The following is an 18,202-nucleotide window of genomic DNA, read 5'->3' as shown; positions in this document are numbered from 1 at the left end:
CTAACAGCTTGCGGAGCAATCAATCTAGGCTGCAGTAATAATACATCGGGCAAATACCTTCGTGGGAAGTCATAAGCAACCGTTGGCCCTAGATCGTCCATATCAATCGCCGCTACAACAATGAAGATCCTCTACATCGGCGTCCTGCGCAACGAAGACCAACCCGCTGTAGAACTCTGCGCCGAGCGCGACCTATCCGCATACTCTCGCTTCACCCGTACCGCCGTTAGCGAGTTCATGACTTTGTTCTCAAAGACTGTAGCGGAGACTACGAAGCCTGGCCAGCGACAGGATGTGGAGGAGCAATCCTACACATTTCACGCCTACGCGCGATCAGAGGGCGTGGCAGGCATCATAATAAGTGATGCGGAGTACCCGAAATTGGTGGCGCATCAACTGCTTGGGAAGATCTTGGACGAGTTCCTCGCTCGGTATCCGAAGAGTGCATGGCAGACTGGGAAAGAGTGTCCGTTTCCGGCCTTGAAGGAGTATATCGTCAAATATCAGGATCCGGCGCAGGCCGATAGTATTATGAAGGTATATCGGAAATTCGGTCCGGCGAGGACGAAGGTGGTGTACGGCGGTGCTAACGATATCGGTAGCTCCAGCGAGAACTCGACGAGACGAAGATCATACTGCACAAGACCCTCGAAGCTGCGCTAGGGCGAGGCGTGAAAGTTAGTGACCTGGTGGAGAAGTCCGACGGGTTAAGCTCACAGTCAAAGATGTTCTACAAGACATCCAAAAAGCAAAATTCGTGTTGTACGGTCATGTAGGTAATTCGAGAAGCGGGGCGAATTGGGCTGCATCTACAGGCGTCTTGGAGTACGGTGCGTGGCTCGGTGGGAAAGCATTGTATCGATCGCTTTTTGCTATTTTGCAACAGACAGAGCGAGAAACCATACCTAGATCATCGACAGATGGCCCCTTTGGGTAGACCTTCGCAGTATTCAAACAGGGTATCGCATAGAATCGAATCATATCCACAAATGCGAGCGGCTCAGCTCAGTGCTTCCTGCGTCAAACAACGTGACCTTCTGTCGCTGTGGCACGCTCAGAACAGGGTTTTCTTGTTCATCTCCCTCGCCGCCATGATGAACATGGAGAAGCAGCACGACACGCTTACCAGCCACGTCAAGGTCCTGGCCGCGTATGGTACGAGATCCTGGAAGATGTATACATGGTTGTACACAAACCTGTAAAACCATCGGCATTAGCATCATGTCTTCCGGGATTCTTGTCATTACAAGTTACGCGAGGGCTGAAGAACTCACCTTGCAAGCACGTAACCTCCCGCCAGTGCATTCATCCACCCGGCTCCAACGCCGGCCGTGTTCCCAGCCACGACCGCCGCCGCGAACAAGCCCAAGTTCTCCAAGTTGTTGCTGGACGCTGCCTCGCCCCTCAAGATGCGAAGCTTGGTCTTGCTGTCGAGTGACTGGTCTTTGTCGAGACTACGTGTGTGCTCGCGCGGGTTGACCAGGTCCGGTTGCTTTTTCGTGGCTTCTTGGTAAGTGCTTACGGCGTAGAAGTGCGGAAGAATGGAGAGAATCCATGCGACAGGAACGAGGTAGTAAGAGAGGTTGTCGTGGGTCAGAGAGGGCAGGTAAGAAGCCATAATGCACAAGGGGCCAGGTGTACCTGGCGATGGGTGGGTGATGGATAGAGAGCTCGAAACGTAGTGCGGCGGGTGGGGAGGGAGATTAGATGCTTTCTTTGATTCACTACATGTACCGGCGATAGATACAATTGCAGATTAAGTTTGGCAGCGATCCTGTGATTGGTAATGCTGTCCTCCCGAATCGGAAGTTATGTGGGGCTCCAGTGGCCGCATTGGTTGCGAGACTCAAAAATCCATTTACACATTGTGCCTCGAACAATGGAGACGGACTTGGCGGACGAAGACATGCGTATAGAGCCGACACGGGCCAAGCAGTTGGCAGACAATCTCCTGTCTGTGACGAATCGTATCGAGAAGGTCGCCGGCGGCCGCAAGGTGAATGGCTTAAGACACAGATCGATGGCAATGCAAGCTCACGATACGAGGTCCGCCTAGTCGCAGTATCGAAGCTCAAGCCCGCCAACGATATCCTCGCCCTCCACCAAGGACCGCATGCGCACCATGACTTTGGCGAGAACTACGCCCAAGAGCTGACCGAGAAGGCGGCGCTGCTGCCGAAGTCAGTGCGATGGCACATGATTGGTGCGTTGCAAACAAACAAGTGCAAGCCGCTGGCGGAGCAAGTCCCAAACTTGTTCTGTGTCAGCAGCGTTGACACGGCCAAGAAGGCGGACGCACTTGAGAAAGGCCGTGGGGCCATTGTTGAGAAGCAGGGTTTGCAGAGCCAGCTGCGAGTGCTGGTGCAGGTCAACACCTCTGGAGAGGCGGAGAAGAGCGGCGTTGAGCCCGATCAGGCTGCTGAGTTGTGTCGACACATTCGGGACGACTGTCGGAACCTGAAATTGGCTGGCTTGATGACAATCGGCGCCATCGCGCGCAGTCAGGCGGCAGATTCGCAGGACGCTATCAACGAGGACTTCTTCACGCTACGGGAAACGCGAGACAACGTGGCAAAGGAACTCGGTATCGAGCCTAGCCAGCTCGAACTCAGTATGGGCATGAGCTCCGACTTTGAATCTGCAATCGCTCAAGGTAGTGATGAGGTGCGGATAGGCACAACGATCTTTGGTGATAGACCGGCCAAGAAAGATGCCGAGTTGACAGTTCGACACCACGAGTGAGAAGGCTTGAGCACCAGCCAGAGCTCAGACTACATACTACGAGTGGCTGTTTTGATCAAGGTGCCTCTATCGCCTCCCGGCAATGCTCATCTGAGCAGAAGCCTTGAGGCTTTTGACAACTTAGAATCAGTGGGAAGCAGGATCTCGACAACGAGTTGCAGTCTCTGTACGGTCAACTCCCGCCGTCCAATGCACGAGCATGTAGAGTTCGCGAGGAAGGTGCTGGTAAGGCTTTCCATATCAACACTCACCCCACCTTATCGAGCACTGACTGGCGAGGTGGCAGGATATTGCAAGATGTTCAAACGAATTCCCCTCAAGCGGCATCTGCCTGCTTTCAATCTCCCAGAGTACAATAGCTCATTCAACTAGCTCCATAGCCTGCAGACTCTCTAAAAACTCTTCCTCCCTACTTGGTGCCTTATACTGGCCACTTCCAATTTGGCTTCATCCGGGTTGGCTTGTGACCAAGTTTCCGGATCCGATCATACCGCAGCCGCAGTGTGCACCAGCCCTGGGCGACCTAGCGACCCTACGCCACACCCGATGGAAGAGACTTGGCCGACCAAGAGACAGTACTTGTGGTGGGATGCTTGTGCATGCACACCGAGTAGTGTCAGGCAGTCAGCTTGTCCCTGTATGTCTGAGGGCAGGAGCTGACACTCAGGTGGAACACTTGCGCATCTTCGCGACAATTTGTCCATCAACTGCAGCAATGTACTCCCGCCATTCGCGAATCGTTCTTGACTGACCATCTGGGGTGGTCAGCATAGCGTTGGTGCGCTCCACGTGTCGTTTCCAGTGGCACAGAATATATAATTCCAGCCGACCGATCAGAATAATAATCCTCCTCCAGAGCCATCGGACAAGGTACCACCGACGCCAGAAGCTAGAAGAAAGCACGTAATGCCTGATTTCCTCTCCGCTACAACCAATCTGCTCGAAAACCATTATGGACAATATGCCAAGACGATAATCATTCTGAGGTAGTTCCAGTGCTCTTGCAAGTGCAGCCCATAAATGCATTTCTTCCGTTTGTTGGTCGCTGCTGGTGCTGGGTGCAAGTGTATTTAGTTCTCGACACTCTCTCAGACTCTGGGCAAGCGCGAAGATGAATAAGTCGGTCATAGGCAGCTCGTAATCAGGAACTATGCATGTACTGCAGACGCCAAGGAAGGCAAATACCTTGTCCCGAACCTCTTGGCAACGTTGCTCGGAGAAGGATACCAAAGCATGAGGCAGCGAAAGCGATCGACGGGCCGCAGCATTGTCGTGCAGAGTAGCCCTCAGTACGAGGTAATTGCCACACATCAAACCTAGATCCAGATTTCTAGTGTTGCTGTTCCACAAGGTCTGGGCCATTGGCATTATGATATCGCCACCGAATCCCGACATATGCTTCTTCACGGCAGCATGAAATACCGCGTTGTCTACAGTCAAGTTTCCCAGTCTCAGCGTCACCTGCTGAGCGAGTAAGTATTCCGGCACAGTCCAGACTCGCCTCCAGTACTTGTTGTCTACGAGGAAAACCACGACCAATCCCATCAGTCGATGTTCTTCAGCTGTAGAGTGTCCGCTTCCGTCCGCTGAAGGGCGCTCACGCAGAGCTGCCGGCTCGAAAGTCCGGTGCCAGATGCTCCTGAGCTCTTTAGGGCAAGCACTACCATCTCCGAGCCATACGACCACCTCCTGCGCGGATTTATATATTTCGCCCATCAAAGTAACCTGCATACCGCGCTCCTCGATATTGCCTTGATCAATACAAATTGCGTCGATGAAGATCGGTAGGGCGGTCTGCTCAGCGTCTAGCATGGTTTCAAGGAATGTGTACAGATTCCAGCGCACGTTCAAAAATTGGCCATTGACGGAGACTCGCCAGATAGGCCTGCCATTGCCCCAGACGTACGACAATGCTCTGTACTTCGGACGTGTCTCAAGAGACACGACATCCAAGAAATACAATGGATCGCCATCATCCACTGACCCGAGACGGAGGACTCGGAACTCTCGCTTCTTAGGGTCTAAGGGATGGTATTCGAAGGTCACAGGAAGCAGTGTGACCGCGGCCTCGGCTTGTTCCCACCAAGATTCCCGTGCATAGCTTTGGCCCGGTTGCGTAAACGCTGCCCATTTGTTGAACCACTGGCGCAACGACACCATCATACTGTATCGTCTCTTTCGTTCGGAGACCATATCCGCCAATGAACGTCGGTCTGTAATCAAGGAAGGGTGAGTACTTTCAAGGGTAAGTTGGTCTCAGCATACTATTGGCAGAAGAAAACCAGCGATGAGGCCGATCGACTTGGTGTAGCTTCATAATTAGGCAAGCAGGTGCAAGGCTCGACCACGCCGTCTACTACCAGGGCGGCAAAGGCTGAGATTAGACCGGGACATGCGAGGCCAGTCAGCACATACAGTGTCCCACCATGTTCGACCGGCACGCCGTGTCTTAATTGCCTCCCTCCCCCCTAACCAAGCCTTAGAGTTAAGACAGACAAACACGAGGACCATGCAGGCCATGTCACATACCCCTGGTCACTCGACGTACCCTTGCAGTCTCTTGCATCGGGACGCTGTGGCTGCAGTGGCCGTGCCAGGATAACAAGCGGCCCTTGGTACGGGGGGAGACTGCAGGTTAAGAAACACTACTCGTCCAAAGCACCGAGCAAACAAGCTCGAGGATACATTACCTCCATACATCTATTGTCTACTAGGACCGCTCCGTTGTAGGTACGGGCAGCCCCCGCTTAATCATGCGGACAGCAACACCTAATGTGTACCTTCCGGGTCGGAGCGCAACTCTAGCGTGGCGCTTAATTATTCCATGCAATATTTCGTTCCGACAGCTGCTCGTCCTACTTAGTAGTTCTCTCGGTTGCGCTTCACTCGTCCATTGTGTGAACTCACAGCTGTTCGTTTCGTTGTGGAAAACAAAGGCGGTGGCTTACGCGCTCAACACTGTTCACCTGAGCAGCTTGACTCCCAACTGCATCGCTTGTCGGCTGGTATTCTTGCTTGCCTAAGTTTAATCAATATCAGATGTCAAAGGGAACCTGCATGCTCGGTCCCGATGCGACGATTCTGGACGGGAAAAGGATGCTCTCCTAGAATCGCAGGGGCGTTCTCTTGGTCTCAGGCGGCATCGCTTGTGACCAACAGCCGCCATGTTGCACTCGCCTCGCAAGCGCCGGAAAGTCCACGCAACAAACGGGCAGCCTTTGTTGTTGCCACTTCCACCACCGTCCGCAATATGTATCAGCACGAAACATTTCCTCCGTGTGACGCCACTGCTTCCTCGTCCGGGGCCGCCGTCTGGGAGGCGAGATGTCGGCAGCGCATACCACTGGCTTAGAGACGTCGCTAAGCCGAACAAACCGGCCAGACCCGGTGTTGAGTACAGCTTTCCGCAGGTGGCCTACTGCTTCCATGCGTAGTATGCTGAAGGCAGCGATAACGTCAAGCTTCGTACGGGCATACTCTCTGGGGACTCACGGGACTGTAGGAAGTTGTGTGCATGAAGAGGACAGGGTATTTGATACCTGATCGTGAGGACATCCGGCGCTCTGTAATCGATGTAGAGGCACGGGCGCTTTTTGGCCTTTTGAGCTCTTCCGCATGAGCTTACATGCGGGCACCTCCAGCTTAAACATAGCCTTGTAGGCTAGGTACCCAGTCACCACTTGACGGCTTCGGCGTAGACGAAGCCGGCAGGTAAGGCTTAGAGTAGGGGCTTCGCGTCGCCTCTAAGACGGATCTCTGTTTGTTTCCCAGCACGGTACGGTACCGTAGCGACATGCCTGTTGATCCGACATAGTGTCTGCAGACGGCATCGTTCGGCAATATCTTTTGAACGCCGAGAAGGTGATTCAGTCGCTAGCTGAGGCCTCGGTATTGTAGATTCATGGTAGAGATCTAGGACCTGGAGATGTAGTATTGGAAGAAGAAAGAGCGGCAGCAAGGGATACAGACCTCTGACTAATCGGCCGGACCGCTTAGTAGAAACACATGCCTTTTGAGAAGACCTCTACGAAGTCCCTGTGCCGGGTCGTATCGCTACTCAGGTACGCATGACTTTGGCCGCTTACGCAGTTGGAGCCTATCTCACACGGGGCCCTTCGTAGACTTTCGGGGCACTAATGAGTGACAGGCGCTTACCTTCTGGCGCTCCGACACTGAGGTCCCCTTGTGAAGGTGCCGCACCTACCCGAACCCTTATTGTATTACGACGGTATGCGAACCGTTAGGGGTACCATGATAGGACTGTAGCCAAGGGGCGATTGTAACAGTAAGCTTCACTAAATGTTGTGCTGTCCCATTACAAGCATGCTGCTGCTTGCTCTTCCTCAACAATCGGCGACCCTGCAGAGACTGCCTTCCTTTTGAATACTTTGGACGGATTATGAAAGCAGCTGCAATGGCTGCCAGTTCACCTCCGAGTATCACCGAATTGGTCCATGAAAGCGCTCTCGCCGAGTGCTAGAAGTCAGCATCGAGGGCCACGGCCTGACACCGACCTCGAGTTCTATTGTCCTGAAGCGTAGCACGCCGTTGAGACCGTCCCGATCAGCGTACAGCACTGCCAGAAACACAAAGCCACATCATGCGCGTCAATTGCGAGGTTTGCAAGGCAATCAGTAAGCAGCTTGGCGGAGAGAGCATCAGCCAGTACAACTGGTACGGACTCTGCACGACCGCTCTTCATGAACATACCAGGGTCGCCGAAATTGTCACTCGCTACGCGACGTGGCTTCAAGTCATGACGGTCTGGCTCCTCATGCAAGACGTCTGTATCATCCGGAGAATCGAACATTTACTGCCGGTTCCGGAACTCGCAAGATACTGGAGAACAACGATGAAAGGGAGCTGCTTAGTACCTACCATCAACTTAAGATCTACGCGTATGCCATGCTGTGCAGTGTGTCCAACAGACCTAGTTTGATAAATGTGGGTCTGGTAATCTCACTTGCTACAAGCCGTAGTCAGTATGTCTCGTAGCTGGTCGAGAATTCTGTAGCTGCCAAGTCTGGTAGTCCCCGTTGTGTAGGGTATACACTATAGCGAGTCACAGATATCAGGGTGTTAGAAGGCTGGAGCTGCTCTCAAAGCCGGATGCGAATGATTCGGCTACGGGTCGGCAGATTTTGCCATTGAAGTGATATACTGGCGCTCATGAGCGTGATCGTTCGGTACAATGCTAAGAAGGCTGTCTGCGAGTTTCCGAAGTCCGCAGTAAGAACGACCGGAGTGTGGACTGACAGCGCTGAGATGTAGGCATCGTCGATAACCTCCATTGTTAGCTTGCTCAGCACCATCGAGCTATCAGTATCGACCATATTCGAGGGAGAAGATCACATATAGGCATTGAGAAGCTGCAATTAGAAGGCTTGCAGTTTAAAGTGTGCCATACACGTTCGTTAAGCGCCCCTTCCACCTACTGACTGACTCGTCATCCTTTTCACGTCTTCGAAACCAGCAGCCCGGGTTAAGGACCTCGCGGTTTGCGATATGATGCAGCAGCATGTCGTAATGTGTGACTCAAAGGAAGCTAAAGGGAACCAGGACCTCGACAACGGACGTCTGCGGCAAGGCGCCGGGTTTAAGCTAAGTCGCGGCTAAATCGTGGCCTTATCAATGCAGTATATATTGTTCAAACTTTGACTAACCATCATCTGGGCGCTTGGTCTAGGGGTATGATTTTCGCTTCGCATCCCATTGCGTAACCTGTGAAAGGTCGTGGGTTCAATTCCCACAGCGTCCATAGCTATGCTTTTACTTTTGTAAGCCTCTTTTTCCTTACATAAGAGTATCATCGATGTATTTTTGGCTGCTGAAGGGCACTCGTGTCTCTCTTACTTTTATCGTACCGAGTCAGTCGCCGGTCGACGCTTTCATGGCCGCTTGGGGAGTCAGAAACTGCTGGAGAGACATTTAATACCATGGCTGCGGCAGCATGCTGATTTGAGGGCCTCACTGGGATATACCCCGTGTAGCAGGATATGCCGGGCCTGCGGAGGGCTTCCAGCCTTTTCCCAGTTGGGCAGAAACTACTGCCTTCAAACTAGCCTCACAAATTCCAACCATCAACGCCACGCTGAAGCATCCATTCGCGGCTTTCGACCTCCACGCCTGCCCATGGGATTGAAACTCTAGTAAGTCCTTGCCAGATTCCGCAAGTACCAATCTACCAGTCTCCGACCAACCTTGGCCTCCGACACGTGAATCATATCCCCTTGCATCGCGTAGTCAAGATCGCTCGAATTGACAACATCACCTTCCAGCAATGGACCCTCACTATGCCGTACCTGCCTTGACCGCTGCTTATTAACCAGCAACCAACTCCGCAGCGTATCCGCATCCACCTCCAAGAACCCGGCCAGCTTCGTCAGGTCCATGGTCGTGTACAGCTTGAGGTAGCTGCGCACGGTCGGCGAGTACATGTTGTTCTTCACCTCCTCCATGAAGATCGACAGCTGGTGCTCTACGGGATCGATGTTCAGGTGCGGCTGGTCGAAGTCTGGTGGCGTTGGTGAAATGAACTTGGGACAAGCTGCCCTGAAAAGCTCCTCGAAGATCGGAAGCGCCTCCGGCCCACCGCGCTGCATCCGCGTCAACTGCTCGCCGTACTTCTCTCTCAGCGCAGTGTGGATCGTGTCGTCCAGCCTCTGAGGGTAGAAGGCCACACATATTGCCACAAGCGCGTACATCTGGTCGTTCTTCTTCGTGATGCTATCGTATTGTGCGCCCTTTTGGAAGTTCTTCGTCCGGCTGACGTAGATCAGAATGTGGTTGAACGATCTCAATGCGTCAGCATAGCGATGCATCATCATGTAGCTGAAGCCGATGTAGTAGTAGGTGGTGAAGTTAGCCGCCATGACACGAGCGAACATTGCCTTCTTGTTAAGTTCGATGTCGTCGAGTGTCTTGAGCGCTAGGCTGAAATCACCCAGCAGACAGTGCACACGCAGCAGGCCGATGATGGAGAAGTAGCCGAGCATTTGGTAGAGACTTCGTGAGCCGTACTCGCCAGCGTACGGTGCAGGATCTTCGCCACGTTTCCGTGCGGCGAGCTGTTCGCTGATTTGCGAGCGCTGTATGAGAGAGTAGAGAACGTTGAGGACGGAATAGCAGCCCCATGTGTTCGGGTTCTCTCGTAGTACGGCTATCTCATCCTCGTTGACCTGTGTTGTTGTTTGATTGAAGGCGAGCCGTTGGCGGAAGGAGCAGAAGGAGTTAAACTGGTAGATGAACTCATCGATAACATCCCACGCCCAGTAGTACTGCAAGAAGTCAGTATGATCACCTTGGACGTCCCAAAACATTGTATGTCCTCACCGAAGGCACCTCAATGTCCACTGGTCCTTCACTGTTTAATATGAAGTGAAACAGGTTGCAGTAACTGTCATAGCTCTGGATCTTTGTTTCAATGGTTGCTTGGTACTCCAAGGGCGTGGCTGCAGCCTGTAATTGCGCTTGGAGATCTTGTGGCCCTCCACCTACGGACATGTGCTGATCCAGGTCGTAATCTTCGCCATCCCTATAGCCTACCTGCTCGCGGTAGTCGTTCGCTAGAGCCTCCTCTTCCACATCGGAGTCGTCATCAATAGGCCGCTCCGGCGCACCTTGCTGGTATGTTGGCGCCTGTCTGACAGACATGGTCGCTGCGTCTGGAGGCGATCGAGGTCTTGAGTTGGTGCACCTGATCAGCTTCTTGTTCCACGTCCTCGTGGTCGCGCCTGGAAATTGTTCGCTAGCGCGGAATCGCTGCCGTGGGGCTGAAATCTTGGCGTGACTCTTGGACTGCGTGCCTTCTCTGGTGGGGTACCGATCGATTTTCGGATCCCAACGGATGTGCTGTCTTGGTCACTGCATCACTTGCATAGTCCAAGCTATTGGACGTTGGATTGCCACTTGTTGTCCTTACCTGGACAAAAGAAATACCTAAGATGGCAGAACACCCTGGCGCTGGGCCGGAGCCGGAGCCTCCGGTCCATGAGCGGCCGCAATCTAACAAGACAGCACCGGTATACAAGGTGGCCGTCATTCAACTACATCCCAAGGTGACCACGAGAGCTTTAGCGACAATGAAACTTGGCTGAGGCGACGTACAGCCCATGCAGATGGAAGTCAACTTCCAAAAAGCAGCCAACTATATCCGCAACGCTGCCAAAGTGGGTACGCAACTTGCGGTTCTACCGGAGTACCATCTCCTGAACTGGCTACCTCAGGATGCGAAATTCAAGGAAGCTTGTGGCCATTGGGAAACCTACCTCAACAAGTACCGTGAGCTAGCCAAGGAATGCAATATTAATATTGTCCCTGGCACCATTGTCGAGCTCCACGATGCTGGTACCGACGAGGAACGATTGGAGAATGTTGCCTACTTCATCACGAACGTCGGCGAGATTGCTGGAAAGTATGTGAAGAAGAATCTCTGGGGTTCTATTGAACGGCTACATCTTACCTCCTCGTCAATGGACCCTCACCCAGTTTTTGATACACCGCTAGGCAAAGTGGGTATGCTTATCTGCTGGGACCTTGCCTTTCCTGAAGCATTTCGAGAGATGATCTCCAAGGGAGCAATGATCATTATTATACCGACATTCTGGACCTTAACGGACTGCTCGAAAGCTGGGCTTGCTATCAATCCGGTTGCAGAAGGGTTGTTCCTGGATAGTATGCTAACGGCAAGGTGCTTCGAGAACACTTGCGGTAAGCCTTGCGGCACGCTGGGAGAGATACGGCGACTGACAACAACCACAGCCATCATCTTTGCCAACGCAGGCGGACCGCCCGGAAAGGGCTATGCTGGCTTGTCACAAGTTTGCGTACCGTATGCTGGCGCCATCACGAGACTAGGCAGCTGCGCAGAAGGCATGGCGATTGTTGATCTTGACATGAAGATAGTGGAGGACGCAGAAGATAACTACCAGGTGAGAGCTGATCTTGCAAGGAGTGACTGGCATTATGAGTACAGGCACAATAAGACAGATGCTAAGCTATGAGCCAACTATCCTATCTTCCCGGCCGAGAAATGTCTCACCCCTTACCGTATTTGTGCTGTTGAGCAAGACCTTTGTCAGATGCGGCGTCTACGAAGCCAGTTGAGCATCCTCTTCGCCTGCCTCCCAGGCCAACAGCGCCGCAGGCCCGTACCGTCGCGTGAGTCGTCCACCACAGTGGCACCGAACGGAGTCTCCATATGTCTTTTGGTCGTTGTTTTGGCCGCCTGTCGTTCTACTGAGCTCACGGAGTCAGGCGATGGCGGCAGCGGCTTGTTTCGCCACTCTGCAACGACGACCGGGACGGTATACTCCTTGACCTCGAAACTGGAAGCTGACGACTTTGGCGTTGGCGGCAACGGCCTGTTAGCATACCTCTCAATCTCTTCCGCGCTCGGTGGGATGAAGATGCCAGTCCTGCCGCCTCTGTACCTAGAGTCAGCGCCGCCCCTTCGAGATTGCAGACTGGCGAACGAACCGCGTCCAGGCTTGCTGTGGACTGCTTGTTGCGCACTCTCAGCGTGGACTGATGGCAGTTGGTGGAACGCATCATTGATTGGTGAGACGATAGTGTAAGCGGAAGCTGCGTTGCTAGGCACTGCTAAGACACTGTTTGCTTTAGTACGCTGAGTTGCGTAGCGTCGCCCGACTGGCGTGTTGTGCATCGCGAGTGGCATGGTACGGCCGCTGTGGTGACCGTAGTCCATTTCCCTCGCGGCGTGCGCAACGTTGAGTGAAGAAGTGCTGATGCCTCAATTGAATTCTGGTAGATACTTGACTGAGGTCAATCGATGCAGATCAAGCTACGCGGGCGGACCGAGGAGGACTGATCGCCTATGGTTCTTATACCAGATCATTACTGCGCAGTTCTCAGTGATGGTAATACCCGAAGCAGTGTGCATTGCATTGTCTGTGTCTTTGTCCTGCGACTATGCTGCGAGCCCGGTCTCATTGTCACTCGGCAATGACCGAACAATGCACTTGTTGGAATTGGGACGCCAGTCCTGCGAGCTCACAATAAGCCAGAGGGGTTCGTACGGAATGCAATTGATCACGGCTATCCACCGGTCGCGCAGATCCTAGGTACCTCCAATATACACCTCGGTGTTGAATACAGTATTCAGGTAGTTCTTCGCTCGCATGCAAACCTCACCACTGAATGTGTTCTTGTACTCACACACCATGTCTCGAACCTCTCTCCAAAGTTCGTGTTCGACGTCAAAGCCAAAGAACGCAAGAGCACTCTCCTTGTCGTGATGCCAAATGCGCCGCTGCTTTAAATCGCTATCATAAACAGTCGTCCAGCTGTTCTCGAAGAATACAGTCTGCGGGTCAATCTTTGGGAAGTTCACGTGCATGAAGAAGGCGCGAGGGTAGGCTCTTGTTATGTTTGTCCGGAAGTCTGTGATATTGGAGACGAAGGACCGGTGGTAACCAGGCATCTTCGAAGCATCGAGGTCTTCCGCGGGATCGAACTGCGCCATAGCACTGCCTCTCCACTCTCCTGCCTTGGACTTGTACCCGAGCGCGAAGACTTTGTGGTCCACAGACGACATCGGCTTACCAAGAGCAATGGCTGACCAGAGGAAAGTCTCTTTGTCGCCCTCACCCGGCGCGCCCTGTGACTGCAGTGGGTAGTAGAAGCCTGGTCCGTAATAATTATAGTACGCGGCCAGAAGTATCGATGCTTCATGTAGCCGCTTAGAGTACAAGATCTCGCCAGCCTCCGTACTGGGTCGGTCGGTAAGCGCTGGGGGTGGGATACCGGCAATCTGAAAAAAGAGTGGCGATTCCGATGGATACCAGAAGTCCGGCCACAACACCAGACCGGTACCGGTGAAGGGAGGTTTGTCAAACAGTACGTTGGGGTCGTAAACGGGAAAGCAATCCGAGTCTAGCATCAGCACCTCTTCAAAGGATGAGAACAAGATCGCCATAATCTTTAGCTGATAGTTCTCAATGCTGCCTTGGTCGGCGCCAAAGATGTCCGTGAGGAGCAGACACTTTGCGTTCAATTTGGGCATGATGTGTCCGCAGAGGTCGTCGTCAAACTCCGACTTATCCTTGAGGAAGATCTCCACCGGCAGCTTCGACCCAGTGCGCCGTAGCATTCGGATGGAAACCAAGGCGTTGCGTAAATACGAGCCGCCAGCAGTTGTTACGATGCCTCTCGTGCCTTTCTTGTACGGCAATGAGTAGTTCCGGGTTTGTATATGACTGACGAAAGACTTGTGGGCGCTCGTAAGCTCCCGCAATTGATCGTCTGTCATATTCAGTAGATCGGGCCGCTCCCGCGTGACCTCTGGGTCCCAGAAGATGGCAAGATCGATCCCTTCCGGGTGTACCAGAGGGCCGCATTTCGGGCCACAATCAGTTAGATCTTGGTAAAAGCGATGCCAGAACTCGCGTTGCTGCGTCAGGAAAGGTGACCCAGTAAGGTCGGAGATGAGCTCTTTGTAGGTGTCTAATTTGTCCAGGTGCAATGCTTCTATCTGCTTCCGTTGATGCACGCCGTACATCAGCAGTGCCAGTGCGAGGATTGCCGCCACAATCACCATGCGCCGGAAGTCGCGCTTCATCATAGCGACCATGTTGCTTTCCAGAGTTTGCGGTAATCAACATATAAAGATGCTTGCGCGATGCTTGTCGTTGGACACCTTGTTACAGGCCATCATTAACAACGCGCCGTGTGTAAGTGTAGGTGCTGAAGATTTCCCCTTTCCACCTGACTCGGGAGCATGCTGTCGCTACGAGCTGTTACAATGAATGAACAAGGGAGGTCGCCAAGAGCCACGGTGGGATGGGCTGAGGTCTCGACAATGCGCGGCTCAGCTGACGTCGAGCACCGCGATACGAAAATGTGTAGCGCCCTTGACCTTCTCTGGCATAGCTCCGCCGGCCAAGAGTCAGATCTTTGAGCTTCTTTGGCCAAGGCTCCCTCCCATTGATCAGGAATCAGTAGCACACGGAACGGCGACCTTTGTCTCAGGACCCACATAGGCACCGGATCAAGGTGCGAAAGTTTCACTTGTTCCGGCGCGAACCAGCCCGGTACAAACGAAGCAAGTCGTGTGAAGAAGTGTCAGCAAACGGTGGCTCACGTGGCTTACGCGAAACTCACCGAGCTCGGGCATCTATGTCTCGCGGGATGCGGCAACTCATGACCTTCCTCATTCGGCCTCAACTCTACCGTGGTTCAATACACCCCCTGCTTACTCATGGAAGTTATTGAAAGGCAAAGTCGACCTCACCGTCAACAACAAGACTGAATTATTGCCGAACGCAAGGCGCCATCTCAGATTCACCTAATCTGTGTCCTTCATCGCGAGTGAGTCTCTTGGAGGGCGTCGAACACTTACCCATGATCTCATCAGTGGAAGAACCGGCCGATCGCCGCAGCCACAGATTCCCTATCTCGGCGCGAGCTTCTGGCCTTCGAGACGTACTATGAGCTACTGATAGCAGCCAAAATCTCCAAGGGATGGCGCATGCTTGATAGAGCGGACGAATGGCAGTCGTTCACACCATGCAAGATGAGGTTGCAAAGTAGGTACCGCAGGATCTTCGCAAAGTACCGTTTGCGTGGCAGCAGATATGGCTCTTGCTGCTCTGTTTATCTTATGGGACTCTCTCGCTTTCAGTCCATCACTCGCAAATTTCTTTGAGCAATCGACATTTTGCAGTTGATCCTAGTAGTTCACCAAATATGGCGGAGAAGACCGAGCACGAACACAAGCAAGACATTGATGAGTACGAGTGGCCACCTGGGACCATCCGAATCGAATTGCTACGTCCCACCACGAAAGGATCCAATATCATCCTTCAGCCACGGCCCACAGACGACCCGAATGATCCTCTGGTACTAGTAAACCATCTCAACAGGGATGGATACTGAGCTAACACTATCCGCACAGAACTGGCCCAAAAAACAGAAGTGGTGGAATTTTGGCCTTACTTGCTTCTATACACTCATGGTCTTTGCGTTCATCGATGCAGCAACGCCAACATGGGGACCCATGGCAGATGAGCTAGGCTTCAGTACCGAAATCCTGAACGACAGCTATGCCGTGGGATGCGGCACTCTTTGCATTGGCGCCTTCATCCTGATCCCATTTGCATTGAAGTATGGCCGCCGACCGCTCTATATCGTGAGCACCATCGTGCAGTTCGCTCTCTGCATATGGGCTGCCAGGATCTACAAGACCGTTGACCTGATGATGGTCAACGTTTGGCAGTGTTTTCTCGGCGCTATCGCAGAGGTCATTGTGCAGATGACGGTGGCAGACGTCTTCTTCGTGCACGAGCGCGGTATGATGAACAGCATCTACATCTGGGTACAGAATCTTGGCGGCTACTTAGCGCCATTGGCCGCCGGTTACATTACGGTCGGACAAGGCTGGAGATGGGTCTGGTGGTGGTGCGCCATCTTCTTCGGCCTTTTGTTTCTCGTGGACCTGTTCACGTATGAGGAGACGAAGTTCGATCACATCAAGGCATCCGCATCCGTACCTACGGAGCTTCTAGAACAAGCACGAACCCACACCTCGGAGACTGTACGTGAGAAGAATGAGAAAGACATCACACCTGCTGTTCCGGACGTGGATATCGAGGTCGGAACGATATCAGAAGCCGCCGCACGTAAGCTTAGCGTCGTCCAGGTCAACCCATCGATCCCGCGCAAGACCTACTGGCAGAAACTTGCGTTCACCACCTCCTCGCCCGGTGACTGGGGCTTGTTCTTCCGTCACAGCTACCAACCGCTGCAAATCCTGTTCACGATTCCGGCAGTCGGCTACATGTCACTCGTCTATGGTGTCATGCTGGCGTGGTCGACCGTCATGACCGTGACACTCTCCACCTGGATGCTGGGTCCCCCGTGGAACTTCACCGCCGCCCAGATCGGTCTGATGAGTCTGCCACCCTTCATTGGCAACACTCTCGGTGTCTTGATCTGCGGGCCCATGAGCGATCGGACCATCTTATGGCTTTCCAAGCGCAACAATGGCGTCTTCGAGCCGGAAATGCGCTTGTGGGTCATGGCACCATTCGTACCTTTCCTCCCGTTGGGAGCGTTTCTGTACGGCTATGGCTTGAATAACGGCTGGTCGTGGCCGGTTATTGCCGTGTCTTACGCCATATCTGCCTTCGGGTCCGCGCCCATCAGCAGTATTGCACTGACGTACATCACCGACTCTTACACGGAGGTGAGTGCACACGCTCTTTGGGCTTTCTCGCTTCATGAGACGAATGCTGACTGTGCGTCTAGATTGTCGGTGACGCTCTTGTTGGCGTCACATTCACTCGCAACGCTCTTGCCACCATCTTCGTCTTCGCACTCTCGCCATGGATCGAGGGCGTAGGCATGGCAAATGTGTACGTGACGATCGGTGTGATTGGCATTGCTGTGCTACTGTTCGTGTTCGTGTTCATTTGGAAGGGTAAGACCTTCCGGCGCATGACCGCTAAGCGATATAGGTATTATGCAGAGCGACAGTTCGGAGCAAGGACAGTCTGAGAGATATAGCAGTGATGGTGGGGTGGTACAACGTGCATTCCTAGCCAATCTCGTTCAGGGTCGTGCCTTCACTGGACTGTTCATCATCTTCTCCGACAACTCCGCCCATCCTGTGTCGTTTTCTACAAGCGCCTTCTCCCTCATCTCGCTAAGCACCTCAGCGCGGTCGATGCGACCTAAGCGGCGCCTGGTTCAATCCATTGCTGCACCCGCTGAAAAATGGTTGGGCTCAGTCAGGGCAGTAGTGAAGTCGTCAACGTACGCTTGAGGCAGGCTGCCTGGGACGTTGACCTCTTCCGCGACATACTTCTAGCGAAGTAGTGGGTCGAGCAGCTTGCAGATTGTGAACAGCTTTCGCAGGGCCCAGTTCGAGTAAAATGGTGACACTTTCCGTTCGTGTCGTTGAGCATAATGGCATGCAGGATGCGACGGTCCAGCGGACGGGGATTCTACAGCATAATGCACAGATGCTTCATCTGTATGAAGTTGTGAAGCATGACGAGGCATCTACATTCATGGATATGATGGTCATTTATGTTCCGAGCTGTTCATATGGCAATACCCACGGGTGCACGGGTGGACTGAAAGTCGCTCACGCAGCACTAGGACGAGCAAATATGCTCACGGTCAGGTAGAATGTAAAACACATCCGGCTGAAGTAGACCGAGTTCGCCTCGGTGTGGATATGCTTGTTGGCAAGGAGAGGTTCCATTGCGTCCATTATTATGCGGTACTGTTGCTATTCGTTCTCTCGAAGTCTGCGGTCAAGCATGATTGCGCTCTCAATCTCTAGGGTTCCGAGTCAGTTATCTCGTATGTAGCTCTCCATATGCGAACCAGCAATGATCTCGTCATGCATCGACTGGCTATCTGAGGACAGCTTCGCCGCGAGCAGCTCTTCGTAGCTCCTGTCGCGGATTTACACGCTTGAAAATGAAAGCACAGG

At 53.1% G+C, this 18,202-nt stretch overlaps 12 protein-coding genes and 1 non-coding gene across 13 annotated transcripts; 6 read left to right on the top strand and 7 right to left on the bottom strand.

The window, feature by feature from the left end:
• Positions 1 to 120: 120 nt before the first annotated feature.
• Positions 121 to 776, top strand: BAUCODRAFT_76753 (uncharacterized protein; the record flags this gene model as incomplete). Its single annotated transcript, XM_007681731.1, has 2 exons — positions 121 to 537; positions 603 to 776. 2 exons carry the CDS (start codon positions 121 to 123, stop codon positions 774 to 776), a joined length of 591 nt encoding a protein of 196 aa, XP_007679921.1.
• A 278-nt stretch (positions 777 to 1,054) lies between these two features.
• BAUCODRAFT_114410 (uncharacterized protein) lies at positions 1,055 to 1,754 on the bottom strand (the record flags this gene model as incomplete). Its single annotated transcript, XM_007681846.1, has 2 exons — positions 1,275 to 1,754; positions 1,055 to 1,196 (listed from the first exon to the last, which is right to left on the bottom strand). Exons 1-2 carry the CDS (start codon positions 1,616 to 1,618, stop codon positions 1,055 to 1,057), a joined length of 486 nt encoding a protein of 161 aa, XP_007680036.1. The 5' UTR covers positions 1,619 to 1,754.
• A 125-nt stretch (positions 1,755 to 1,879) lies between these two features.
• Positions 1,880 to 2,742, top strand: BAUCODRAFT_77008 (uncharacterized protein; the record flags this gene model as incomplete). Its single annotated transcript, XM_007681748.1, has 2 exons — positions 1,880 to 1,978; positions 2,017 to 2,742. 2 exons carry the CDS (start codon positions 1,880 to 1,882, stop codon positions 2,740 to 2,742), a joined length of 825 nt encoding a protein of 274 aa, XP_007679938.1.
• A 1,665-nt stretch (positions 2,743 to 4,407) lies between these two features.
• BAUCODRAFT_40580 (uncharacterized protein) lies at positions 4,408 to 4,776 on the bottom strand (the record flags this gene model as incomplete). The annotated part of the gene is made up of 1 exon (XM_007681691.1): positions 4,408 to 4,776. A coding segment is annotated over one exon (369 nt), but the record flags the coding sequence as incomplete, so codon positions are not given.
• A 1,130-nt stretch (positions 4,777 to 5,906) lies between these two features.
• Positions 5,907 to 6,176, top strand: BAUCODRAFT_125618 (uncharacterized protein; the record flags this gene model as incomplete). Its single annotated transcript, XM_007681845.1, has 1 exon — positions 5,907 to 6,176. One exon carries the CDS (start codon positions 5,907 to 5,909, stop codon positions 6,174 to 6,176), a length of 270 nt encoding a protein of 89 aa, XP_007680035.1.
• Positions 6,177 to 7,264: 1,088 nt separating this feature from the next.
• On the bottom strand, positions 7,265 to 7,552 carry BAUCODRAFT_125617 (uncharacterized protein; the record flags this gene model as incomplete). Its single annotated transcript, XM_007681844.1, has 1 exon — positions 7,265 to 7,552. The coding sequence occupies one exon, from the start codon at positions 7,550 to 7,552 to the stop codon at positions 7,265 to 7,267; it is 288 nt and encodes a 95-aa protein (XP_007680034.1).
• Positions 7,553 to 7,600: 48 nt separating this feature from the next.
• BAUCODRAFT_37532 (uncharacterized protein) lies at positions 7,601 to 8,247 on the bottom strand. Its single transcript, XM_007681587.1, has one exon. The coding sequence runs from the start codon at positions 8,073 to 8,075 to the stop codon at positions 7,842 to 7,844; it is 234 nt and encodes a 77-aa protein (XP_007679777.1). The 5' UTR covers positions 8,076 to 8,247; the 3' UTR covers positions 7,601 to 7,841.
• A 166-nt stretch (positions 8,248 to 8,413) lies between these two features.
• BAUCODRAFT_t35 lies at positions 8,414 to 8,500 on the top strand. The gene has a single exon. It is a non-coding gene; the product is annotated as a tRNA-Ala (tRNA).
• A 136-nt stretch (positions 8,501 to 8,636) lies between these two features.
• Positions 8,637 to 10,820, bottom strand: BAUCODRAFT_256397 (uncharacterized protein). The gene is made up of 2 exons (XM_007681843.1): positions 10,075 to 10,820; positions 8,637 to 10,019 (listed from the first exon to the last, which is right to left on the bottom strand). The coding sequence occupies exons 1-2, from the start codon at positions 10,393 to 10,395 to the stop codon at positions 8,889 to 8,891; spliced, it is 1,452 nt and encodes a 483-aa protein (XP_007680033.1). The 5' UTR covers positions 10,396 to 10,820; the 3' UTR covers positions 8,637 to 8,888.
• A 33-nt stretch (positions 10,821 to 10,853) lies between these two features.
• On the top strand, positions 10,854 to 11,744 carry BAUCODRAFT_125614 (uncharacterized protein; the record flags this gene model as incomplete). The annotated part of the gene is made up of 1 exon (XM_007681842.1): positions 10,854 to 11,744. One exon carries the CDS (start codon positions 10,854 to 10,856, stop codon positions 11,742 to 11,744), a length of 891 nt encoding a protein of 296 aa, XP_007680032.1.
• Positions 11,745 to 11,818: 74 nt separating this feature from the next.
• BAUCODRAFT_151055 (uncharacterized protein) lies at positions 11,819 to 12,418 on the bottom strand (the record flags this gene model as incomplete). The annotated part of the gene is made up of 1 exon (XM_007681841.1): positions 11,819 to 12,418. One exon carries the CDS (start codon positions 12,416 to 12,418, stop codon positions 11,819 to 11,821), a length of 600 nt encoding a protein of 199 aa, XP_007680031.1.
• Positions 12,419 to 12,838: 420 nt separating this feature from the next.
• On the bottom strand, positions 12,839 to 14,170 carry BAUCODRAFT_55660 (glycosyltransferase family 71 protein; the record flags this gene model as incomplete). Its single annotated transcript, XM_007681715.1, has 1 exon — positions 12,839 to 14,170. A coding segment is annotated over one exon (1,332 nt), but the record flags the coding sequence as incomplete, so codon positions are not given.
• Positions 14,171 to 15,447: 1,277 nt separating this feature from the next.
• BAUCODRAFT_151053 (uncharacterized protein) lies at positions 15,448 to 17,256 on the top strand (the record flags this gene model as incomplete). Its single annotated transcript, XM_007681840.1, has 3 exons — positions 15,448 to 15,600; positions 15,656 to 16,945; positions 17,008 to 17,256. The coding sequence occupies 3 exons, from the start codon at positions 15,448 to 15,450 to the stop codon at positions 17,254 to 17,256; spliced, it is 1,692 nt and encodes a 563-aa protein (XP_007680030.1).
• Between the last annotated feature and the right edge of the window lie 946 nt (positions 17,257 to 18,202).

Source organism: Baudoinia panamericana, assembly GCF_000338955.1.
Source record: "Baudoinia panamericana UAMH 10762 unplaced genomic scaffold BAUCOscaffold_12, whole genome shotgun sequence".
NCBI classification, from domain to species: domain Eukaryota; kingdom Fungi; phylum Ascomycota; class Dothideomycetes; order Mycosphaerellales; family Teratosphaeriaceae; genus Baudoinia; species Baudoinia panamericana.
The sequence above is the reverse complement of the archived record's forward strand: the minus strand, read 5'-3'. Positions and strand labels throughout refer to the sequence as shown.

Bases quoted from the DNA above. Each gene is read 5' to 3' on its own strand.
- BAUCODRAFT_37532 (XM_007681587.1), bottom strand. From the start codon at position 8,075: ATGGTCGATACTGATAGCTCGATGGTGCTGAGCAAGCTAACAATGGAG.
- BAUCODRAFT_256397 (XM_007681843.1), bottom strand. From the start codon at position 10,395: ATGTCTGTCAGACAGGCGCCAACATACCAGCAAGGTGCGCCGGAGCGG. The intron at 10,020-10,074 runs GTGAGGACATAC...GACTTCTTGCAG, and splicing joins TGGACATTGAGGTGCCTTCG to TACTACTGGGCGTGGGATGT.